Raw genomic sequence first — 26,445 nt, forward strand, 5'->3', positions numbered from 1 at the left:
GCCACTCAATACATAACCATTGTTTTTGTTCTTGTGAGTGAAGCAAATCTACTAGCCACTTGCATATTTTACCAGCAGTTGGCTGGTAGATGGTGCTGATTTTGGACCCTGAATGTGATGTAACATTTGATTGGTTGTTAAATAAACCTTAATTTAAAAAAGAAAAAAGAACCTTGATTAACTTAACATAGCTGAGGTGTATGCATTTTTTTATATGCATTGCAAACATCCATTGTGTGGAAATACAAATATTAAATTGGAGTGCTGTCCTAGTAACTTTATCTTTGCCGACTGTTACGTGCAAGTTTGGCCTTTTGTTACGGTATACTTATGTACTTAACTAGTACTCGTGGTCTCATTAATATGTGTGATCATACATTTGAATTACAGCCTCTTAAGCCCCTAAGAAATGTGATGTTAACTTGCTTGACTTAAAACTGTAAATGTAAAACCATCATTTTGTTCTAAGACAAAAAAGCCACTTTTCTAAATTCTCAAAGTAGTTTTATTTTATCAGGGACAAATTCATACAACTATAGAATCACTTTCAACTTAACAGTAGGTTTTTTTTTTTACATTTTTTCTCAAGACACAAAATTGGCTGTTTTACTCATTCACCTTGCCAACAGGAGAAAGATCACTAACAGAAGACGGAGACATCTTCAATGCCTCAGCTCTTTTACCACTACTCAGCAGCAGTGGTAAAACAGTGAGGAAGTGTCCACACTCCTGAAAAGTGCAACTTTGAACGAGAGCCAACTAGTCAACCGTGCTGTTGCGTTATTGTGATAATGAGTAGGCAAACCCACGACAGTAGTAAAAGTCCCCATTTTGGGGCTATAGATATACATCGTCCACAAACCCAACACAATGGTTTATATAATTATTATTATTAGGTTACTGTCCATTTAAATGAACCAAATAAAACTTGACACGTTACAATAATAGCCCTGCCCTTCAACACCTGTCACTGAGTTCAGACTCAGAGCAAGTTGTGTCACTGTAGTCTCTCTTCAAGCTTTTAAGGTCACACTTGGTCAACCACAAACGTGAATCAGTCAGTCAGCTTGAGTGGAGCCAGCTTTAAAGCTCACAGGTAATATGGATAAGTAATGCAATGAGAAGAGATCTGCATCAACTAGGTCAGACACAGGAGTGTGTGATGAGTTTTGTTTTACTGAAAGAAGGAAAAAAAGGAGGAGTTGATGCTCTATTTTGTTGTATTCTGTTTGTGACTGCATGTATCTGGCTGGCTTGGTGAGCTGTGCAAGCTGTCGTGTGTGTGTGTGTGTGTGTGTGTGTGTGTGTGTGTGTGTTTTCAGGGTTGGCTTTGGATGTGTCTGCGCAGCTCCTGGGCCTTATCCCTCAGGTCAGGTCTGCTATCTGACTGCAGCGTTGACAGGGAGCGCTGCAGCTGCTCCCGGCTCTTCACAGACACACAGTCCCACTGTTCGCTCTCTGTTAGCATCACAAGAATATTTCATCAGTGACACTTGGATCAATAATTGGTGATACACACGGTACATAAACATACTGTATATATGCGTGTTCATATACATGCACATGTTGTTAGGGAAACAAGTAAAAACAGGTAGGCTGTTACAAGGAACAGGGAAACCATTTGCACTCTGACATTGTGACAGAAGTGTGCAGAAATGTCATATTCAAGTTACCATAAAACTGCCTAAAATTGTAAGAATATATTGCACATCCAATAACCAGAAGAGAAACCCTACCCCTGAGGAACTTGGCTGACATTTCTACTTGCCAATTACAACTGAAGAGCAATACATTTTTACGACAATCTCAGTAGCAGTAAATCCTTACCTCCAGTTCTCTTTACAATCAGATCCACAACTGACAAGGCCTCTGTCCTCACAGAGGAGTAATTTTTGTTTTCTGGAAAGAAAAACAACACAAATATGGAGATAAAATGCCGGCGTATTAGACTATAATACTAAGTAGACTGAAATTGGGAGGCCCTTACCTAATGGGTAAGTGAGAGCAGCACATGTCTCTGTGAGGATCTGTGACAATGCGTTGAAGTCTTCACTTCCCTTCTCAAGCAGCAATAACCTACAGAGAAAAGCATCACGTGTATATTAGTCAATAGTTGATTAGAAATGTTCACTGTGAGCACACTTTGATCAGCTTGATTAATTCAGGGTTCATTTCAGGGAACACATCACAAGAACATGTTTGTGTGGTTGGTCCTTACCCTTTGAAGTATGCCTTCATGGACTGTAGAACACCGAGCTGGACTCTCCAGGTGCTTAGCTTGAGCTTCTCACACATGAGGCTGCACACCTCCACCTGGAAACGAGCTACAGACAGACACAATGTTCAGAACAATATAGAACTATATTATAATAATTAGATCTGCCACTGAGCTTGAGCCCCTGAAAATGTAGTTGAGTCTCTTGAATATTGGCTTGGTATCAGAGAGCTATAATGCAGCTCATATTTTTTGTCTAAATCTTGCTCACTTGTCTTCAATCAATAGGTTGGCCACTTTTTACACAATCTCAGTCCTATTTAGTGAATAACTAAGGCAAAAAAAAAAAGTTTTAATAAACTACCATTTTTGGTAATCTTTAGTGAAAAGTACTAGAATGGAAATATGCCTACAACATATAATCAATATACACACATCTAAAAGTGCAATACAATAGAAAATGGGGAGAATGTAACAATCATAACAATGCCAACATATCTGTTATAAATATGTATTTTATCTCTGACAAACCAAAACACATTATTTACAAATCGACTTAAAAGGACAATTCCAGTGCAAAACGAACCTATGGGTTATTAACAGATGTGTACCCACTCTGTCGTTCTCTGGGATATGTTTTCATGCTAATCAAATGTGTTTGTAGCTTGAAACAAGCTAGCGCGGACCGCTGATTAGCTTACAACGCTAGTATTCGGGGCACAGGGAAAGTAAAAACAAATCACTTATTATACCACTAACAAGGCTCAAAATAGCACCACACTTCAACGGTAGCATAATGAGGGTCCCTACATGTAAACCGAAGCATTGAGAACTTTGTAAGTGTACAGACAATTTATTAAAAAGATAGATTATAAAGACAGTCGCTCTCGTATACAGGCGGCCGCCGTCTTGGGAGCTACTGTCTTTGGGTACACATCTGTTAATAACCCCTAGGTTCGTTTTGCGCCAGAATTGTCCTTTAAACTTGCTATAGGAAACAAACTGATCAAAATCAAACTAGCTTGGACTGTAAAATGTAAAGGACAGTATTCTTTGGTTTGGGTCTGATTCTGTATGTTAGTTAGTTGTACATGAGGACCATCACAAATTGGGGTGGGGTCATGTTTAAGGGAGCAGGTGTGGTCTGCCACATGATCACTGACTGGAAGACCAGCAGGGTGTTCAACTTCAAGAAGAGGGTAAAGGAAATTAAAACTATTTTAAGCCTCAAACCTTGCAGCATAATCTTGTTGTGGGAATGTTAATTAGTATCCAGTTGTGTCTGTATCTTACCCTGAGTCGGTGCATTTCTGGGCCAAGACTTTCCAAGAGTCTCAAAAGCACAGAGCAGAGCTTCTGTCTGCAGCTCTTTCTCTTTCACATCTCTATCATCATCATCATCCTCCCGTGACCTCATTGATGCACCACCGCTCTCTGGGCAGTTCTGTTGGGAATCAGGAAGATAGATTGAACACCGTGAAACAGGCTTGTTAAAATGTTGATGTTGTTATAATAACAAACGGGCGATGTCAAATGAGTAGAAGTTATTTAACCTTCTTGATCAGAGGAAAAAGGATCTCAGCCATGTCGCTGAAACGGTCCTCCTGGCTGCTGTGAAGCACATCTCCAGCACAGCGCAGAGCAGCCATTTTGTACACCAGACTCTCCTTACGACATTCCTTCAACACAACCTCCAGCACCTCAGAGATGGTGGGTTGTCCTGCGCAAGGCTTCTTCAGCTCAGCGCTAAAAGCCAGAGGAATAATGGAAGCAATTAAGTATATATAAAAAAAAATAAAAAAAAAATAAACTGAATGAATTTTGTCCTCCAAATAACATTAATAGGAAAAAGGTTGTCCAAGGAGTCTCACCTGCATTTGGAGATTACTGATCCAATTGCTTTCAATAGCTCCTCCTGAAACAAACAGAAAAAAAAATAAATATGAAATCATAATTCATTTTGTAACACAACAATCTCCATCTTACTTTTTTGTTCTGCGGTTGTATCACCGGCCGTTACCTTGCCAGCCCATGTGCGTCCAGATAGTCCCTGCATTAAAGCTGTCAGCACCATGCCAAGGTGTGGTGCCACCAATGAGCCTGTCTGTTCCTTGGCAACGGTTGCCATAGCAGCTGCACCCTGAGCCTTCATCTTCCAGGACTGGGACAGCAGCGCCTTCTGTGTGATAGCGATCAGCTCTGTCATGTAGAGTCTGATACCTCCAAAGCTTCCTAGAATCAAAAGAAAAGTTAGAAGAATACGCTATTGCAATGACAAAATACATATAGATGTTATGATTGGACCGTGTTTTTAGTTTATATCCAATCCAATATTCCAAAAAATACCATATCTATATATCCAAGTCTTTTGCCATTCATTTCTTCTAAACAACATTAACTGTATACAACTTTGTACTGTAGGAGTGTTTCTCACCTGGGACATTCTCCTGCCACACCTCAGCCCACAGCGTGGCATCATGGCTCTCTCCTTTCTCCTCATCCGGACCAGGAGCCTGGTGCATACCCAGGAAGGCCAGTGGCAGAGCCACTCCTGCATGGCCCTTCAGCACATCAGGACTGTAGTGGCTGATGGCGTGCATGGTCAACGCACATGAGGACTTGTACACTGGCTCTGGGAGCGAGAGAGAATTGAGAAAATAGAGAGAGTAGAAGAGAACAGAGTATGAAAGTTACAGTTTGGTTTGATGCACATACAGAATCATTCCATTTTGAGCAAAACTTGTAGATTTTCTGCTGTCTTACCTTCTTTCTCCAAGTACCAGCTGTTGAGCTTCAGTAGTAGTTTCTCTACACTGCCATCTTTTGCGGTCTGATGGAAAAAGACAAATACAACACATGCTTTCCGAGTCACTGAGAACAACCTATGGTGTAATTAATATAGCAAGATTGCTTAACAGAAGTGGTGCTTACCCTGACCAAGTGTCCCAAAGCAAAGGCAAATGCTTTCTGTACCACAGTGCTTCTGTCATGAATACCATTCAACAGGGCACTCATCAGTTTACCTGGAAATAACAAAGACATCTTTGTCTTTAGTTCACTTGCATCAAACAGTAAACACATTACAGGAACAAATGAGCATACTTGTGCTTTACCTGAGTATGGGGTAAGGTCCTGGGGGCACTGCACTGTCAGTGAAACAATTACACTAGCACAGCCACCCTGTGCGGTAAAAAGAGACAAACAAACAGGCTGACTCGATGCACTTTATCTTTATGACATAAAGGAGACAGAGGCCAATAAATGACAAACAGGTGGATTTAAAAAAAGACAATCAAAGCATCAACCATTTTCAGATAATCTAATAATAAGTGACTACAGATGTGTGTCTACCTTGGTGCCCAAGCCTACTCCGCTCTTGAGCAGCTCACAGAGCCTGGGAACCAGCTCTCCCAGCACGGAAACATCGAGGTGCTGCAGACACTGAGGATAGGGACACACAAGACGGATCCTTACAAAACAGATCTCAGTGGCTTTTGTCATGTTTTGTCAAGTAGAAACCTTCCTTTCCTGCGACACCTTGAAACTGGGTTGAAAACCCCAGAAGGTCAAGGAAATTAGTAACTGAGGTTCAACTAAATAATTGTTTTTTTCTTACCATGTTAACTGTCTCCATTATTGGAGAGGACTTAGCAGCACTTAGCCTGGCAGCGTCCATGGCAGTCTAGAGAGGCAGAGAGAGCACAACTCATGACAATGTGGAGTCTAACCTGTGATAGAACTTAAAGGCTTTGGTTACCAGACTTTGGGTGAAGATGTAGTAGACGGCTGAGGTTACCTTTTCTTGCTCTGTGGCTCTGAGACTGAGGTAGTTGAGGACCTGGGGCTCCAGGGTGCTAAGGGCCTCCAGCAGGGCCGGGATCAACCGGGCAGCATGAGGCTTTAGTCTGGCACCGGCCGTCTTACTTACTTTCACCAGAGTCTGAATACTGGTAGGGAATATAATAGATTGGATCAGAGAGAACAAGGCAGACAATGCTATGGCACAAAATTACAACCAGGTTATGTGGCAATTGAAAGAGCCATGAGTTTTAAACTGTTATAATCCAAAAAACATCCTCACCCAGTTTGTTGTCTACCCCCACCACTACAATGTTAATTTTGTACTTTGTATTTGAAAGACAGACATACAGCATAAGTTGCTTCCATATATGTAACTTCAGAGTCAAACAGGAAAAGCAAAAGCACATTTATGGATGGAGACGTTACCTTAGTGAGCGGACCTCTGAGACATTGCTAATGATGCCTTTTTCCAGCAGAGTAGGTAACAGTACCGCCACTGTTCGCTGCGCTGCAGAGCCTGTAGACTCACACATACGAGTACACACCTGGACAGATTGTGAGACAGACATTTTTACATGCACGTGTACAGGCAAACAATTACAAAGATGTACATTCAGGCTAATATTGTAACAAACAGCTTTACCTTACTGAGTGTCTTCAGCGTTAGGTCTGCTGCTTTCCTTACAGATTCCTGAAATGCAAGATGACACATTACACAATAATGTAATGCTACTTTTGAGGCGTTTGTAGTCATTCTGCTGTATGTAATGTCTATGCTTCATGATAGCCTTATATGATTCATCATGTAGTGTGTCAATCCATAGTTTTTTTGCAATGTGTTAGAACTATTATACAAATGCCATCTGTTGCTCTAGATGAATTAAAGTAACCGTAATTGTGATTATTTCCTGCTTACCTTTATGTCATCAAGGACTCTGAACAATGTCTCCCACATTTCTGCCAGGTGATCAATGAGATCATCAGCTTGGCGGCCACGAATCAGGTCATTCAGGGCCAGGCAGCTGGAAGGAAAACCAATTCATCAAAAAAAAAATTCCTGTGACTTTTACAATATCGTGGCATATGCTTTTAGGCTTCTTTACCTTAAGACTACAATACTAATATGTAAATGAAAATGTAACACCTTAGACCCTGTTCCTGTGCAAATATAGTGTTGCCCATTTCAACCCACTCACTTTGCTTGAAAATATCAATAACAATTAGGTTGCATAAGAAAGAAAACCCAAGACGAGACAAGGGAAATGCATTACGGAGCATTTAGCCTCACACGATCAATTACCAGGCAAAATAAAATTGATAATATTAGTCTTACTAATCTTCATTTTTAGGAGTTTGATGTTTAGTGTGTGTGTTGTTATTGTACCTGGACTCGCGCACTCTCCAGGTGTTACTGGTCAAGTTGGAAAGAACATCCTGCAGGATCTCCTTAAGATACTTATCAACCTGAAACACATCAGAACAAACCAACATGCTCACATTACTTCTTATGATAATAGTCTTTTACATCTTTGTCTACATCGATTTGTTTGTACATGCATGTAGTATGTATAGGTTTGTGCATGTGGATGTTGCACAGGACTAAACTCCTACCAGGGTCTTATCAGTGACCAAGGCGTCCCAGATGCTGGTCATGGCCTGACGAATGCTCAGGTTGGGGTCAAACTGGTAGCGGTACAGGCGGGGCACAAGCTGGGGCAGAAATGGAGCCAGCTGCTCTCCGGCTTTGGCTGCGATCATGTGGAAACCAAAAGCTGCTCCCTGAAAGGAGAAGGGGTCGGGTGGAAGAAAGGGTGAGACAACCCCAGATAGTTAGGAAGAAGTGGCACATGTGGTGGATGGGAAAGATGAGGATGAGAATGACGCATGTACGATACCTTGCGGGAGTTCCACATGGCATGATGATTGGCTAGGTTCATGAACTTGTAGACGAGATCTGGTTGATTCAGATCGCTGGCCAATGAGCAAAGCTCCTTATATGTGGTCAGGCCATGACTGCCAGGCACCATCAATACAAGAGGGAGACAAAAGTCAATTTGTGCACACAAATCCCACACAAGGAGAATTTTTAGTATTTACATTTGGAAAGCAAAAAAGAAGGTCCAACAGTGGTGACATACGACTTACCCATCAGGTGTTTTCCCCAAACCTTCTCCTTGGAACACCTCTGTATCTTCTGAAACGGTGTGTTTCACTCTGCAAAGATAAATAAGAATTTCTCAATATCTTCATGTACTGAAACAGTTTTGACCTTATTTCTTTTCCCCTGCAGGGGACACTACAGCCTCTCGTGACTGACTCTCTCTTTCATTCCTTCCTCCTTTACTAAACCATCCACTCACCTTTTGCCAGTCATGAGTGTTTCCACCAGGGTAGACACCAGTTCCTGCTGGTCATCCTCTCCTCCCATCTCATAGACGAGGCCCAGGCCTTTAGACGCCACATCCTGACTCAAGTCTAGATAAAAGAAGAAAACAAAAAGGATGGATAAAGAATTGGTAAGGACAGAGAGCAAAGGGTGATGGTTTGTTTTGCAATGTTGCAAAGGTACATTTAAAAAGCACTGGCTGGTGTCAATAATGAACAGATCAATCCAACAGTCAGGTTAGACGGAAGTCTTTTCTTACCATCAGGGTCTGAGAGAACAGAGATGAAGGCCACCTGAATCTCCTTCAAATGGGACTGTAGGAGTAAAGGCAAAATGATGTGTTCATGTATTACAAACACAAGGGATTTGACATGATCAAGTCTGACCAAGTCTGAAGTGTGTCATTCTTTGCTACAAAAAAAAAAAAAACGTAGCCTTCAAGCACTGATGACTCTTCCCATGAGGAGAAAAAAAGGATTATGTATTTCCTAACAGACAACACCTTCTGTGACGAATGTGGAAAAAAATAAGGAAAAGCATTCCAAAAACTATTAAATGATGGAGGACAGTTAATAGCTTAAATATAAGGTCATATTCATCTTTTAACATCTCACATTTTCAAAATGTAAATAGCAGGATTGGTGTGCAAAGCGCTTTACTCTAGATATTACACATCAAAAACAAGTGAACGCACAATTTCACAAGGACTAAAACTCTTCTTAGCAGTTACTGTTAAATGATCACTCTCTTGGTTATCAGAGTTCCTTCTTTGAACTGTAACCCTGTTCATCTTTAGATTCAGGAGGTATATGGTTGTACAATACACACACCATGATTTCCTTGTGTTGGCTGAGTTTCCTGACCAGGGAAAGCAGCCATATGCAGGCTGCCTGTCGGACATGGGGGTTCTGGCTGGGAATATACCTGGCCAGGACGGCATTGAGGACCCAAGGAACCACATCATTATTTTTCACATCTAACAGAAAAAGGAGATAGTGGAAATGTTGTTAAGGGGCAAAAATGAATATTTAGATAAAATGTACATACCATTGTATGTAAATATATGCTCAGGCCAACTTAATTGTTCACACATCAGATTACTAGCAATGCAGAGCTGCTAGACAGAAATGATAAATGTCTTTTATCCTTTTAACCCTGTCATTATGCAAGAGACGGTCTGACAAATCTGACCCCTTAAAAAAAAAAAATTGCAATGTGAACAATCAGCATTAATACGTACTTGACAACCAAATCAATCCAATTTGTGTGAACATAGCTTGAGAAATTACCTAATATATTACTACTCATGATGCAGGTCAGTTTCACTCCAAAATATACAAACCTGTACAAAGAATTACAAATCAAGTCAATTTTATTTTATTTATATAGCCCAATATCACAGATTTCTAATCGGTTCAGCATACGTCGACCTTGATTAAAAAAAAAAAAAACTAAAGCCAAACAAAAATGGAAGAAACCTCAGAAAGAGCAACTGAGGAGGCATCCTCCCTGGAATGACAGACATGCAATAGATGTTGTGTTTACAGAATTGACAAACATACTAAAATTCAACTACTACAACTGAAAAGGACTTACTGTGTGGAGGGGTGTATTGGTCCTCGGTGCAGGTCCATGGGTCTCTGGCAGCTCCAGAGCTGGTGCCTATTGCAACACTGGTTATAGCCTCGCCAACTGCAAACTGTAGCTCCACCTGTTTGGCCTTAAGAAAGAAAAAGGGAAAAATGTGAGCGATGTTTCCACTAATGAGCCCCCTGAACAGCTTCGAAGGTGGACCATGTTAATGAATGTTAATAATTTGTGGGTGCAAAAATCCCCACTTCTGCCAATAATTGAAGGTTTGATACATCAGCTTGAGACCTCTTACCTAACAATGCAAAAATACTATTATAGTATATAATATTTGTGTTTTTTCTCAATCAGAAAACATTGTGCCTACTAACACCAACATTCCCAAACAATCCGTTAACTCTAACTGCTTTTGTTGGCGTCTTTGTAAAGCTCTGCATTGCTAATAGTACTGCCAGTCAGTATATTTCATACCTCTACAGAGTCCATGAGACCCTGCAGCAGCTTCTTCTGGTGAGGGAAGTCTCCATCTCCCACAGGTAGGTAACCCAAAGTCTGGATTGATCGCTCCTTCATCTGGACCACGTACATTAACAGACGGTCAGATACAAATGAGATAATTGAAATAAAGATAATAGGAGTCACAAATCTTTCAGCTGAAGATCAGATGCACATGTGTCCTCACTAAACAAAATATCACAGCAACAACTTCCTTTTGTGTATTCGCTGGTTACCTTTAAGGGTGGGGGAAAAAAATCGATACAGCATAGTATCGCAATATTTTTCGTGGCAATACTGTATCGATACACAGACGCCAAGTATCGATATATTATTATTATATATGTCTTGGTCAGTTTGTCTGCTTGACAATCCCATTTTGTAGCAATAAAATTTAAGTGAGATGAACAAACAGAGAAATGTATCTATTAGATAAAACAGATGTTGACAAAGTTTCCTTTTGGGGACATAATTTGAAATTTGGAAAAATTTGAAGTTGGAAAAAAGTTAATAAATTGTGATATATCGCAGGATATTGCAATATGTTTAAAATAGCAATAATATCGTATCGTGACATAAATATCGTGATGATATCGTATCGTGAGGCCTGTGGTGATTCCCACCCCTAGTTACCTTTGTGCTTTCCTTGCCAGAAGGGATGCGAGCCAGCAGGTTTTCCACAACTGAAAGTTTGGTGAAGCCCACCCCATCTGCAGGGATCAGCAGGGTGCCATTACGGCCTATTTCTCCCAGAGCTGTACACGCTGCTACAGCCAGAAGTGCAATACTGCTGTCTAGGAATGAACCTGGATGGACAGACACACACACACACGGACACACACAATGATGAACCCATACTGAGTGGATTAACCTATTAAGACTGAATATAAAATAAATTTGTTCACAAAAGTTTAAGGGCAAATTAAAAAAATGTTTTGTTAGGAGATAAAACTATTTTCTTTACATCTCCTCACCACAATCTAGGCAAATACATTTTAACATCAATGTATAATGTATGTACTCTAACAGCTTCATTAAATGAAGCCTAAACTGCAGGAAATGGTTTAAAAAAAATAATTACATACCAATTGTCTTGGTGGCCATGGCAACAAGTTCATCATCTCCTTGTGAGGTGATGCTCATTTGCTGCTCCATGTCGTGTGTAGAGTCCCCAGAGGTGACTGCTTTCTTTTTGCTCATATACCTTCCCACCATGTAACCGAGAGCCAAGATGGCGCCATGCTGACTCTCAGGACTCTGTGGTTCAACAAAACATAACATTTACACAAAATAAAAACACACACTTTTAAAATATAAAAAAATAAATGTTCAAGTGCCCCTGAAGAGACAAAGTGGCATACATGGTTGTCTTTGGTGATTTTGAGCAGATTGTGCACGGCCGCCTGCAGCTCATTGCCAGTCATGGTGGAAACCACCACAGCATAGAGTTGGGCTGCGAGCTCCCGCATGTCCTCCTTATTTGTGTTCATCAGACTCTGGAGGTGAAAACATCTGTTGTTACAGCTGAATACACTGACAGTGGAGAAATGTGAATTCGGCTCATGGTTTTACAATATCACAGGACAGCTAAGTGATTGGACTTATTGTTTAATGGTGCTGATATTTGTCTCACTAATAAATTAGAGCACAATAAATCTCAATGTAGAACTGCCTCCATCCTACATTTAAATAAACACATGGAGAAATGAAATACTCACTTTAATCCAGTCAATTTTATCAATAAATCTAGGAGCCAGTTTGTCTGGGCAGACAGACACCATCTCCAGTAGACAGTACATAACTGTGATTCCTGTTGAGATTAATAATGAAAGTGCAATAAATAACACATTTTGTTCCTAACAATGATTATCCATCTATACACACTTGTTTCTTTTTTACAATACCACACCATACAGATGAATATATAAACAATATAACTAAATATATTACTTATAATAGGTTCAATAAATAACAAAACCAACGCTTTGTGTACCACTACGTTGAACTTAACTCATGACCCAATTCAGACTCAAGTTTGATTAATATAAGCTACTTGTAATACTTAAAATTCATCTTAACCCTTGTGTTGTCCTTCGCGTCACCAGGACCCGTCCAGTTTATTTGACGTTTTGTATTGGCGGGGACCACGAAGCTCAACGCCAGTCCAATACAAAACGTCAAATAAACTGGACAGGTCCCGGTGACCCGAAGGACAACACAAGGGTTAAACGTTCTATGAAACCCTTAATAACAATAGAAAACTGACTTGAACCCACAGTATCATGGCCCTAAGGAAAGAGCAGGTTAACATCTCTCACCCCCCACAGCAGACAGCAGCTGCTGCAGCAGATCCATGTAGATATGAACAGGGTTTGCCTCAGCACCCTTTGACTGAGACTCAGAGGACAGCAGTGTGTGGACGTAGCGTCCGATGGCTGGTGCATCATCCTGCATGTCTGCCAGGCGTGTGGACATGGGTGTGACCCCGGCGCTGTGTGCTAAACACATCCTCAGGTAAAGCACGATCTAGGAAGACAGGGAAAAATGAGGTGTCTGCCGCAAAAAAACTCAACTTACGTCCCCAAAGATACAAACTGAATTTGCAAACCCATCCCCGGTTACATTTTATGGCTGTCACAGGCTGATAACCAATTTATAGTCACCTCCCCAAACGCAGATGGGTTGAAAGGAATAGTGGAGGTCCCAACAATGTACTTAGCTGGAGTCTTGATCCTCTGAGCCGCCTGATAATGACAAGATAAAACAACAATTCATTACTTCTTTTAGCAAAAATGGGTGTAACCTGGGTGTATTGTCTCAGAGAGAATGAAAAATAAGCACAGAGCCTCACCTTCTCCTGGACATAGGCCACCATGTCAGGAAAGGAGGGCATTGGCTTTGGTCCCTCCTTCTCCGATGCCTTGGTAGGAAAAGTTCTCAGCACCTTCTTGGCCTCCCCAGACACCTCCTCCCTCCTAAACACAGGAAAAAAAACAGCTTGTTTAATCTTCTGCACCACTCAGTAAAATAAACCATTAACACCCTAATTTTAGCGTTAATCATCTCCCATCTTACTTGTATCTTATTGTGTATATGATATTAAAAAAAAAAGAAAGTGCTTTCATGACTTACTAAATTGCTGATAGTGCATTCGTGTTGCGATTAGATTACCATTATGAGAAGCTTTTTGTGTATTTTGGGACTTACGGGTCTCCAGCTGCCAACAGCAGCAGGTATCTTGATGGCACATGATCAGGTCCAAACACTGTGCTGGCAAACTTCATGGCGACCTGGCGAACTTGCACCTCCGGCTGCCACAAAAAGAATAAACAAGAGTTCTTGATTTGCCTCATGCCTACTTACTAAACTAATCAACATTAATGGTATTCATAAACCAAATACCCATTTTGCCCATGTAGACTCACCTTTCCAATATATGCAGCCACCAGGGCCTCCATTAGGTTCAGCAGTGCCCCCTGTAGGTTGGCATAAGCACCGACCATCATAGACAAAGCTTCCTGAATGGCAAGACGGACATCAGCCTCCTCCTAAAGAACATGACAGAATTTTGGAAATATCAATTTCAGACACCATGTTTTCTTTTAATGTATATATATTTTAATGTCAGATTTTTGAGAGATCTTTCACTTACCTTGCACATGGACTCAAAAAACTGCTGTACAAGTGCAATATCCTTAGTAAACAGCTGTGGCATGCGGCTAGAGGAGAGGATATAAAATATAGAATATTTTTTAATTCTAAAATGCCACGCCAAGCTAGCAATGTTTAAGGAAAAAAGGGGCATTTTTTTTCATTATACCTTGACAGCTTTCCAACAGCAGAGTAGGCAACACTTAGTAACTTTGGATCCTGCAAGAACAAATGTTTAGTAGGTATATATGAAATTAAACCATAATGCAGACATTGCAATTTAAATGTGTTGTCACTTGTAGTTTTACCTCCTTGTATTCATTGATGAGTTTGGTGAGACCATTAAGCAGCATTAGTCCCAAAGGTTTATTAGTGTCAGGACATCTAAAAAACACAACAAGCCCAAATATTATTCAAGTGCAAAAAACAGCCACACTTGAGAAATGTAACATGAGTATCTAGAAAAAGTACACTTTTCTTACACCATGCAGATGTGATGGACAAACTGCAAGGTGAGAGACAGAAGTTTGTTGTTGGTGTTGGCTCCAAACAGACCATCGTACACAACCTACAGAGGAAAGGAAAGGAATGATTGTACCACACACACTGGAGCATTTCCTTGAAAATGATTTAGCCTACCAACAGACTTACTTTGAAAATTGAGCATACACAAATGTACCCACAAGCATGGACAAAGAGCCTACCTGGATGTTAGCTGGAAAGCACTCTGCGGCTAGGCGTGACCGCAGAAGATGTGGCAGGATCTTTAGTTTGACTCTTGTGCTTACTGGTTCGTGTTTCAGCTCTTGCTTCACATTGCCTCCCTAATGCACATACAAAACAGTATTTTATACTTTTTTTTTTTTTTAAACTCACAGGTTAACTTGCAAAGTAAATGTTGAGTTTACAAACCTTTGTTTTAAGAGGAACATCCCCCAGATACACCTTATACATCTTGTTGATAATTAGAGGATTGTTCCAATCGATGATGCTGGAAGACAACAGAACAAGGACACAACCAATGATATGAATAAAAGTTTGTACTTTCAGCATTTCTTTCTGATGGATATCGATGCCAGCCTTTCAATCTTGTTAAACTTAAAAGAAAAAGTTATTGGTAAAGAATCAATCATTTAAACAGTAATGGTTTTAGCTTGTGAATTTGAAGCACAACAGCCTAATTATTTGATAATTTATTGTATCATTTACTGAGTTAGAAGAAAGATTACCGAGTACATGACGTGATGCTCTGTAAAGCACATGTGAACCAGAGATGATTAAAGGTCCTTCACCTACCTCTGTTTGCTCTTCAGCTCCAGATCAGCTGCAGTGGCCACGCTGTGTCGGGTGTCGCTTGACGCCACCACCAGGTGCACCACTGTCTCCACTTCTGGGACTTGCTTTGCCTCCATGAACTTTACTATGCCCAGCTTACACTGTTGAAACCAAATACTCAATGAATGAATTACACTCATTATGCAGCCCTTAAAATACAGGGGTTCAGACGTAATCCAAACACATCTATTATCTGACTGCTTTTTGGAATCAGCTGTCTTTAGAACAATTTTAGAGATTTTAAATTGAGTGAGGTTCCAAATTTTGGGATAGAGTCATGCTTTGTCAAGAAAGCATACAAAAACATATAACCTGGCCAAACTGCCAAAAATATAGCCACAACTCATCCTCCAGCTCCGTTATTGTACCTGCTCTAGCTGCTCAGCGCTCCACTGGGTTTCTCCAATCACCCTCTTGGCAGCATAGACACTCATCCCTGGGGGAGGCTGGGGGAGACCCTGGCCACCTGCAGCCACTGTCCCTTCTGCAGAACTTCCCTGGGAGGAGGAGGGAGCAGGGCGAGTCGGGGATTCATTCAGCACAAACCTAAAGGAGCCGGAAAGAGTACAAGTCAACATTCTTGTTTAAATGTTCAGGGTTAGGCAATTCTGAGACCCATACAACCTTACAATACCCAAACCATACAGCATAAACTTACCCGTAAGGCATCAGTAAAACATCCAACATGAACTCCAGCAGCAGCTGCACGGTCTTTGGCCTCTCAGTTAAGTTAAAAGGAAAAACAATCTTGGAGGTGTCTGCAGGATACTTCATATGGTAAAGAGTAGGGATCAGCAGGTGCATCAGGCTAGGAGAAGAAAGAGCAAAGCGAAATTATAGTCCAATAAGGAATGGATAGGGTCAGCCCCATATAAAGAGGACTGAGGCAGTGTCTGTGTTTAACTTTATTCATGTGCCAATCAAGAACAAAACTCCAGTGTATCTAAAAAAACATGGTTGTTTAAAGCTGGTATTATGATAACAGTGAATATGCTTTGTGCATCCTAATGTGTGTGAGCGTATGTGTCCCCTCACCTGTCCTGCTGCGGCTGTGGCTTGCCTTCCATGGCAGTGAGAAGGGTGGGGGCCAGCTCGCACTGTTTTCCCACCTCCAGACGTGGGTAGCCCATTTTGATGTAGATGATGGTGAAATTCTACAAAATACATTGATTAAACAATCAAGTTGCACATCACTACTTAAACAAAATTAAAACCAAATTGGTTTCTGATTACTACTTAAATATTAAGATTCCAAATGTTGCACTGGCATACAATCTACATCAGTGACACCAGAATCTACAATTTGTATTATATGGTATTAAAACTAAAGGTGGTAAAATCCAAAGGCAGAAAGGCAAATACGTTATAAGTTAATGTAACTAAATTTACCAGAAATCAAATTACGCGCTTTTTGCGCTATACTCTTAATATGGATTGCACGTACCTACAATTTTGATTGTTTGATTGTATTATAAATGTATATTAAATGTCTGGCTTCATATGAACTACATTGTAAAATTGTATTCTTACCGTCACAAAGGAGGCGGCTGCGGGATCTTGGTACTGTACCAGCAAAGTTTCTACTGGTAGCTGAATCTTAGGTCGGCTTTTTATCCTCTTGTTCAAGTGGACCAACAACTCCATTACCTAGCAGAGGAGGAACAGAAAGTAATTTGGTTGTTTGATTAACAAATGCATAAATCAACACTTAAAAAGAAAGATCCAAGCTCATTACAAGCATCTTTGCATCAGGAGTAAGTGAGTCTACTCTGTAGCTATATAGGTTTTATTGGTTTATCTTAAGTATTGGTTAAAAACAAAAGCCAATATTTGAGGGGGAGGTTCTGATGGCATTAAACTACAATTTATTTTAATTTTTCAAAGTGTAGCTAGTGCACATACTCATGTGTAATTGGCATGTCTTTAGGCACAGATAAACACGCCTCTTACTTTCTTTCGTACACCCTCCTGAACGCTGGAGAGTTTGAGGAGCACAGGGGGTAGGAACTTGGAGATAATGTCCTGTAGCTGTTCATCTGTTTCTGCATGGCCCAGGCGTAGGAACACACGTTCCAGTTGATCTGTCAAAACACATTTAACACAATGATCAACTCTTATGTCTCATTGCCTGGTTGGTATTCGTCACACCCCAAGAATAAACACTCAACATGGGACCAGTTTAAAAGCAATACCTCTGCTACAATTAGCCTAATTTGGCAACAGCTTTCCATTCAAATATGGAAGCGTCGTTACAGCCCATTGTTTGCATGCAACCATATGCGAAACCGCACCTTCAAACAGAACAGAGGGAGTAAAATAACTCTTACACAAAATTAAAATGGTGAACTAAAAACAGACAGTCCCAGTCTGGCTGAAAAGCTCGTCCTGTCAGCTGCTGAGTTGGTGCAACCATCACCCAGCCCTGCCGTCTTTCTCTTAGCATGGTTCACCAACCAGCTAGCTACAACCACTGACAGACTATCAACGCGTTTCATTTCAATTTGACGCCACACCTCTGGCTTTACACACCCACTGACACTCTGCGCAATTAACCCTAAATGCTCTAAACAGTCAAGTTGTAAATCTACCCCTAAAGGTTTGATTAATGAAAGTATATTAATAGCATACGGGACTGTTTCATTTTGACCATGACTGGGCAAACGGCCTCCTGACGTTAGCATTCTAGCTAGCAATATAGCTGAGTAGCTAACTATCGTTCCTGCACCAACTTTTAAATGACAGAAGCTTTATCGTGGCTTAAAAAACATCCCAATCGTTAGAATGACGCTTGCCTGTTGTTCACTTAATTTTGACAGCCACGAATACAACATTTTAAGAGATATTAATCACCAATAACGCAGAGAGAAACTTACTGAGTTCATCCTGGGCAGCCATGTTTCCAGAAAATCAATAGCGACCCACACAGTTGACTGAGTGTTACTGCACTCACTAGTGCCACTCCTTCATCACCCGTACATCAATAGCACTGACATAAATCACAATTTTGATTTACAGGCATGCATGCATGCTTATGGGCTTTATGACCACTAAAATAACACACCATCTTATGTTTCTTTATTATGTCATATCATTTTATATTATGCTGCTGTATTCTATTGTTTTCTGGTATGTACTGAAGAGTTTTTGTCCATATAATGTATTACAAAAAAACATTTACCATTATGCTTCTAATCTATACAGTATGCATTTCTTCCTAATTTTATTTTATCTTATCTTCAAAACACAATGTGTGATTGTAGCCTACTGTTTCTCCTGAATATAGGCTCCATACACCCACACATAACATAAATCACATATCACAATAATGTAGGCTACACATGACCAGGATTAGTGAATGGCGTTTGCCACTGCAATACATGCTTACAACACAGTCTGATCTTATTATCCTATTTGATTTTACTGATAAAAAAAATATAAAACTTTAAGCTTTAGCCATTAATATGACCAACACTTGGGTTGTGAGGTTGTAAAAAAAAGTGTTCTTAAAACAATTCAAGTTTGCAGTTGTAAATGTTAATTCGATTTTAATAAGTGGATGTTCCAAAAAGTCAGAGATCAAACAGCCCATTGGAAGGGTCTTTCTAATGATCTTTTTTTCCAACTTTATAGAGAGATAAGTTGTTAACAATAACTGAGACCAGGAATTGTCTTTTCCATAGATCTTTACATGAAACATTCTTAATAATTTTTTTTGAACATTTAGATTTGCAAATATTGTGTATATTTCCCAGTTATCCAAACATCAATTTATGCTCTGCGTTTCTAACAAGAAGCAAACATAAATCACCATGGAGATTTATTCTGTGCAGCTAGCCTGCTCCTGACCAGGCTAACAGCCAGGATTTATTTAATCCTGGAACCTTTCTGTTCACCCAGCACTGGTTTTACCCTATTGTTATTATCAGCCTGGATTAAAATACAGCATATTGCTGTTCATTTAAGAAAAGTTATTAGTTAAAATTGTGACCATTATTTTTTATAATTATTCATGTGACAGTCATTGTTACTGTTATATTGCTGTATGAAGACTGATGTTCATATTGTTGTTAGAAGTTTGATGAATATATTATGGCAGTTTTTGAGATGATTAGAAAAGGCTGATAACATTTCAAATGTGTTTCAAATGAAGTCTGTTACTAAGGGCAATATATACAATGCTGTACATTTCTATAGTTGACCAATGCACCTTGAATTATTTTAGTTGAGAATTTATTTTTTATTATTCTTTAACAATAAGGATCATGTTTATTCCTCTTTCATGTGCACTGTATTTGGAATTCTTAGCACACTATTGTGTTGTCCAGTAAACTGGGACTATAATTTGGGAGGATTGAACAATTTTAAGAACATATTCTTATTGTACAATCCTCCCAAATGATAGTCTTAGTTCACTGGACCAGTAACTATCTAGTGATGTAGGCTACTGTACATTCATATAACAACAGGTAGAGGACAACTCAATGGTTTTTGACCTTGTATTTGGGGAAATAACTGATGAATATACTCTGTTCCATTCATGTTTACAGTGTGCATGGAATTTATCACTTAATTATCTTTATAGTTTCTAGATTTTAGTCCAATTTCTTCAGTGTCTTTATTTTCTATGTCCATACAGTATATGAGGGAGCAAGGCATATAATATGTAGAGAAAGAAACTCGTCCTCTATAAAAATTAAAAAAAATGCGAGAAAAAGCGTGGCAGATAATAGCGGACCACTGAATGCTAGTCTAAAAATATCCATTTATGAACTACTGCTCTTAACTGAAACCATTCAATGAGTCACTGTCATTTGCAAAAACGAACAGTTGTATGCTACACTTTGCATTAAAAGCGAGCAGTGGAAGTTAATATGACTTACGGAAATTTATATTTTTAGCCCATAAGAGAGAGAGAGAGAGAGAGAGAGAGAGAGAAAAAAAAAAAAAAAGAGAGGGAGGAAGAAAAGAGTAGAAAGAGATATTTACGCATCATATTTTAGCGTTGTAGAAAATTGATCTTGATGGTAAATTTCAAGGCAAAGAGTACAACTGTTAATTTGTGAAAATGATTAGTAGCCTAATCCTTGAATGGTATGATTATGACGGTTTCAATTCAGAGCAGTGGTTAGTTATGTTTAGGCTGCATTCAGTCGGTCCGTGATCGTCTGCTGCGCTTTTTCTCGCTGTTTCATTACAGCGGCCGTGTTTCTTTTCTTTTTATACAAATCATGTGTTTCACGTCATCATACTTCCACAAGAAGCTGCTGCTCACTCTGTATAAAGTATGTACAATACGTATTCTCCCTTTTTGCATCAGTAAATCTGTGATCGACCTCGCGGTCTTTTGAGGAAAGCCGTGGACGCGCATCTATCTGAATTACTTCAGCCCGGCTCGACCTAGTCGCTCCTCCTCAGCCTGGCTTGGCCTTCGTGAAACGCACCAAGCCAGGATGCACAGATTAGACTAGGTCAAGCCTCGCTTTATCACTTATCCTGGATTTAGATATTCTGCTTTTGTGAAACAGGCCCCTGGTGTAAGAGAGGTAAGAAGACATAGCAAGTGTCATAAAGAAAAATTAAGCACAAACAAGAAATATATTTCACAAACTGACAACCCAAAAGTTGATCTATAAAACATAGAAAGTTATTGGTATTATAAGTAATTAGTTACAACTTGTACCTTAATAGAAAGTGTTTTATTAGATAATTTTCAGTTGTTTTCATGATGCTTTAAATAACATTAGTTTTTTAATAGATCAAATGCATAATGAACTCCAAAATCAAGTTTAAGATTATTTGTCATTTCAACTCATAATTAAAATGTAATAGGTGTTCTTACAGACCAGAGTAAAAAAAAAATAATAATAATATGTGTGAATATGTCTAATAACATTTAAATGCTGGAGATGCAGGTGCACTTTCCACCAACATTGGCTGCGTTCGAGTTCGTCGACCCTCATGCTCACTCGCAGATCTCAAAGTGCATGGATAGGTCGACCCACAACACGGTCTGTCCTTCATCACGGTCGTGCCTGTTAGCACGTTGACACAGTTGAGCTGAGCTAAAGTAGAGGCGGTCTGGAACGCGGCCTCTAATCTCAACGCAAGAATCAGCTGCAGCAGCTGCCATGTTAATCAGCTGGACGAACAAGGAAGGGGATACACAACAACACGGCTCTGTCTTTCTAAATTAAGGTAAAATACTATACACTTTTATAGAAACGACATGTAAAATAACGGCGAAAAATGGTGCATGGCAGCTAGCTTTGAACCAGTTTATCAGAAAGCAGCGTGCATTTTGTGACTCCTGTGAGATGTAGCCAAGCTATTAACAGCTAACGCTAACCGTTAGCGTTGATAGCCAAATAAGTTGGCAAACGCTCTTGCCAATGGGCATCTCGCACTGCGTGCTTTGTCATTATTAGTCTGTGTTTTGCTAAACATGTATGATATCGACACATTATGTATACAGTATATAAATATCAGGCTAACTCATTTGTATCACACAAAATCACAGAGCGAAGTAGCCACGGGCCTATCTGCAGCCAGCCACCTTGCGAGGGGCATTTAAACCCCGTTGACTTGTGCACTAAGAAGTTGGCTAATGTGGTAGCTTGGTTAGCTTAATAGCTAGCTAGCTATGCTTTCCTTCCCCAACTGCTATTTCCAAGCGCTTTCGAGTCAGGTCCCATGAATGCATTATCAACTTCAAGTCAAAGAGTGTCCAATGTGTCTAACATCTAAATATAAGTTAGCTAGTCAGCTGAGCTAGCAGGCTAGTTGTTCAGCCATTACTTTGCATCATAACAAAACGTAGGCTAGTTGGCTAACGTCATATGGGCTAACGTTAGCTGGCTTGGCAGACAACAAAGCTCAGCCAAGCTACAGACGCTCATGCAGGATTAAGAGCGAAACCACAATTCAGCCGACATTTAACATTATTTGTCCCAGGGGTTTAACAGGTTTGATTTAATTAATAATAGGCCGAATATACCCGATTAACGTTATACATCTTTTGAAATGATTGTTTTAATATTTGAACACAGAGTAAGGCTGTAAACACATTGTACTTAAACACTGTAGCTATCTGATTTCTTTTGTCAAAAACTTGTTCCAGCTTGTAATTGCTTGTTATGTAATCGGGTCGCACGCCATTATAATGTGGTCTGCAGTGAAGTAACGTTGGCGTTATGCAGAAATATAAGGTTGAAAATCACAATAGCATCACTCGGGGCAGTGTGATCCTTTGTCTGAATGCATAGTAAAGTCAGAGTTGGGAGTGGGATGGGTGGATGGGACAAAAATCTGAAAAGGGTTGTTGGCATCAGAAAGGATCAAAGGACCAAATCGACATTTGTTGAATCTCTACCTCCATCTAGTGGTGAACCTGTCACCGTCACACAAACAAACTGCCTTCTAGACAATACCTGTAAATTACATTTAATGTCGTACATTTTGTAATATTTTGTACTAAGGTATTAGACAAGAAAAAATTTAAGAAATACACTTCCCTGTAAATTAACACTTACGCTAGTTTGCAAAAATGTAAGGTGAAATAGCTGATTTAGAAGTAGTTAGAAAATGCTGGACTTGTGCCTCAGTGTGAAATGGTACTGACCTAATTTTTTGTTATTAACTTGGCTTTATTTCGGCTATAAATACACTCAACAACCAAAAAGAATTGGCAACTACCAAAAACGCTCTGATCAGTAGAATTAATTAAACAATGTAGCAAAATCAAAAGAAGAAAATGGATAATATGACAACATTGTGTTAATATGAACATCAGATTAATCATCAAGTTTACAATACTTTGACAATTTAAACAAACAAAAATTAATTACTTTTGAGATGTATTTCCACCTGGACAGTTAAAATATATATGATGGTATATACAACATCTATTCAGCACTTTCTAAATAGATTTAGCAGATTCTGTAGTTTGCTTGTTAGGTTTTACACTGTTAATTTTTCAGAATAGACTACAGTATGTTTCTCCCCTCATAGCTAACAAAGTAATAAATATATTTTTACCATAGTCAATATCTGTCACCATTACAATTTTAAAAGCCAATTATAAAATATAAGTTGACGTTGGAGCACATTTTTAGTTGTTTCTTTTTTCTTTTTCCAGGTTATATCTGGTGAGGCGGCAGGATGGCGGGAGCAGAGGTGTACACCCCTGCAAACCCCACCTGCAAGATTATGACCTTCAGGCCCACCATGGAGGAGTTCAAGGACTTCAACCAGTACCTGGTGTATATGGAGTCTCAGGGTGCACACCGCGCAGGCCTGGCTAAGGTACGCAGTGTTTTCAATCTTGACTCGGACAAAGATTCTGTGAGTGATGGACTTCATTATGTCCACTAGGTTAGTGTGTTAGTTTCCTCTCTCGTGGGCCTACCGTTGGATGGCAGTTGCAGAAGCTGATTATTCATAATTTTGTACTGAAGACAGTTTTAGTCAGTCAAAAAAGAAAGACGAGAGAAGAAATTAAAGACATACAGTGTGACATATTTAAATACATGAGTAGCTGGATAGTGGCCCCTTTGGACACAGTGGGTTAACTACTGCTGATTCTAAATGATGAAATGCTGATCAGAGTGAACTATTTGTACTAGGAACTCTATTTCTGTTTTGTTTTCAACTGCAATCCTTCCCTCTTCTCTTTGTCCCTCAGGTGATTCCTCCTAAAGGCTGGAAGCCCCGTCGTACCTATGACGACATAGATGATCTAATGATTGATGCTCCCATCCAGCAGATGATGGCTGGCCAATCAGGGCTCTTCACTCAATACAACATCCAGAAGAAGCCTCTTAGCGTGCAGGAGTTCAGGCGATTAGCCAACAGTGACATGTGAGTATTAGAGTTAATTCAGTGTTTTCAGTGCCTTAATGATTATATAAGTTGGGAGGGAAAGTGCTTACATTCTAGGGCTGCCCCCTTAAAGTCCAATATTCAAATCAGCAGTCAGTGACCCCTCAGTCGACTGAGATTCTTCAATTTGAGCAGTTGTTTTTTGTTTTGTCTTGTGAGTCAGAGTGAGCGCTCCATGCGTTCACGCTGCTCTCCGGGTTAAAATCATTCCACTACATTAAGTCATCCCGTCTGCTCGGTGAAAATGTCAGCGGAAGGTACAGGCAGCTGCGGAACTGGTCCCAGGGTCTGAGTGAGACAGAGGCAGCTGCCCAGAGGAAGAGAGGCTTTGCCAAGTCAGGCTCTGAGATAATGTTATCTTCTGCCTTCTGCCTAGAAGTGTGAATTTACAGCTCACAGCAACTTAATACGATATACTCTGTTTTGTTTGATCTCTAATGTTGATAGTGTCGTGTAAGCTGTTTAATTTAGTTGCCTCTTAGCAAATTGCTCTGAGTGAATTTAAGTTGGGCTATTATTGTGAAGGGTAAAAACGGATGAAGTAAAGCTGTGGCATTATGTGCTGCTGTTTTCATTTTGGAGTTAATAAAAGTGTGGGCCGTCTTGCTTCATGCTGGTTCAAATTAAAAAGTTGAATATTCGTGTTGAACAGCCGAATCCAATTCGACTGACAAAAACCTGAGTTGGGTACAGCCCTATAACATTCACATAGACATTACATTCTGGTGCTGCCAGAGTAATACCTTATTTTTGTCCACAGGGTATGTGACTGATATATTACACAATTTACTATGTTGAACAAATATATTCTTAGAATACAGACTAACCTCTAGAAGATGATTGGTAACCTGGCAAACTGGCTATTAGAAATAGAGAGATACTTACCAACCGTATCAATATATCGGTGCATGTTTGATTTTGATTCATGATCCTGGATAGTCGGTTTCCGACAGCCAACAGCCTATAAAATGAAAGTCAAGAAATAAATATGTACATTATATCTAGGGAGTTGAGTTGTATTGTGGGTGTTGCTGACTTATTTGCCCTAAATGAAGAAAAAAAAACTAGCTTTTTATGAATATATATTGTATCTTATTGCTAAACTTAAATAAACTAATGAAAAAAAAAAGAGCGAGAAATTGGTAAAAGGAAATGAATAGCAGTTAAAACCATGGTTAATTTAATTTCCACAGCTTCAGTTTTCTTAATTCCACATTTGATTGTAGATTGAGTAGCATGAGTGGTTTAAAAGTGCTAGGGCGATGTTGCTAAAGAAGGTTATAAACTTTTTCTGGTATGTGCTAAGGTTTTTAGTGTAAGGATATACAGATGGCCATTTCACTGTACCAAATGTAATGTGATTCTTTTCCACAGGTACTGTACACCTCGCTACTTGAACTATGAAGATCTTGAGAGGAAATATTGGAAGAACCTCACTTTTGTCTCCCCTATATATGGTGCGGATGTTAGTGGTAGCCTCTATGATGAGGTAGGTGACTTTGCTTTCTCTTTTTGTTTCTTTCATCACAGGTTCAGTGTTTTCTTAAAGTGCCCATATTATGAAAAAATCACTTTTTCTGGGATTTGGGGTGTTCTTTTGTGTCTCTGGTGCTTCCACACACATACAAACTTTGAAAAAAATCCACCCATGCTGTTTTGAGTGAGATACAGTTTCTGAATGTGTCCTGCCTTCAGTCTCCTAGTGAGCTGTTCAAAATTGGCCTCGGACTGTGACGTCACAGTCCGAAATGAGCTGGCTAACCACAACCGTTAGCTCGTTAGCATGCTAACCGTTAGCATTAGCATGCTAACGCTAATGCTAACGCTAGTATGCTACGTCGTTCTCAATAGCAAAGCACTGCTACAACACACACAAGTTCACCATAATCTACAAAAGAACTACTTACATGTGCGCCCTCATTTAGAAGTCTCCCAGCTAATCCTGCCTTGTAACTGACCAAAGTTAGAGAAACAGGCTTTCTTTTACTGTCTCTAGAGTTAGCTAGCTGACATGATCTACTTCTGAACTACTACTAAGCATGTGCGAGTGCAATCAAAGATAGTACAGAAGATGAAAAGAGGTCTCACTCTGTAG

The 26,445-nt window shown here is 39.8% G+C and overlaps 2 protein-coding genes across 15 annotated transcripts in view; one reads left to right on the forward strand and one right to left on the reverse strand.

Moving 5' to 3' along the window:
* Positions 1-487: 487 nt before the first annotated feature.
* On the reverse strand, positions 488-26,280 carry ecpas (Ecm29 proteasome adaptor and scaffold). Of its 2 annotated transcripts, XM_039802591.1 has the most exons (50): positions 26,258-26,280; positions 25,236-25,311; positions 17,424-17,554; positions 17,004-17,120; positions 16,509-16,627; positions 16,132-16,281; positions 15,842-16,019; positions 15,435-15,574; positions 15,051-15,129; positions 14,843-14,962; positions 14,621-14,706; positions 14,447-14,522; positions 14,308-14,357; positions 14,140-14,206; positions 13,913-14,035; positions 13,695-13,798; positions 13,339-13,462; positions 13,151-13,231; positions 12,806-13,013; positions 12,206-12,297; positions 11,849-11,983; positions 11,573-11,744; positions 11,121-11,293; positions 10,464-10,565; positions 9,999-10,122; positions 9,233-9,378; positions 8,662-8,716; positions 8,377-8,491; positions 8,162-8,230; positions 7,912-8,029; positions 7,628-7,795; positions 7,401-7,480; positions 6,933-7,038; positions 6,660-6,707; positions 6,443-6,561; positions 6,012-6,162; positions 5,832-5,897; positions 5,567-5,656; positions 5,329-5,395; positions 5,147-5,238; positions 4,979-5,045; positions 4,650-4,847; positions 4,236-4,447; positions 4,087-4,130; positions 3,769-3,961; positions 3,509-3,659; positions 2,219-2,324; positions 1,988-2,076; positions 1,828-1,899; positions 488-1,458 (listed from the first exon to the last, which is right to left on the reverse strand). In XM_039802591.1, exons 2-50 carry the CDS (start codon positions 25,258-25,260, stop codon positions 1,319-1,321), a joined length of 5,538 nt encoding a protein of 1,845 aa, XP_039658525.1. In that variant the 5' UTR covers positions 25,261-25,311; positions 26,258-26,280; the 3' UTR covers positions 488-1,318. The 2 variants fall into 2 exon arrangements, with proteins under 2 accessions (XP_039658525.1, XP_039658536.1); XM_039802602.1 differs by lacking the exons at positions 25,236-25,311; positions 26,258-26,280 and adding an exon at positions 18,347-18,432 and having other exon boundaries at positions 1,319-1,458.
* The window catches only part of kdm4c (lysine (K)-specific demethylase 4C), a 32,371-nt gene continuing 27,348 nt past the window's right edge, over positions 21,423-26,445 (forward strand). For 12 of the 13 annotated variants that reach the window (XM_039802621.1, XM_039802657.1, XM_039802666.1 and 9 more), the window contains exons 1-3: positions 23,631-23,774; positions 24,154-24,329; positions 25,725-25,839. In XM_039802621.1, coding sequence (XP_039658555.1) covers positions 23,631-23,774; positions 24,154-24,329; positions 25,725-25,839 — 435 coding nt within the window. Of the gene's footprint in view, positions 21,669-23,607; positions 23,775-24,153; positions 24,330-25,724; positions 25,840-26,445 lie in introns of those variants that run through there. The other variant, XM_039802612.1, reaches the window with a different exon arrangement.

This window comes from Perca fluviatilis, chromosome 1, assembly GCF_010015445.1.
Source record: "Perca fluviatilis chromosome 1, GENO_Pfluv_1.0, whole genome shotgun sequence".
Taxonomy (NCBI): Eukaryota; Metazoa; Chordata; class Actinopteri; order Perciformes; family Percidae; genus Perca; species Perca fluviatilis.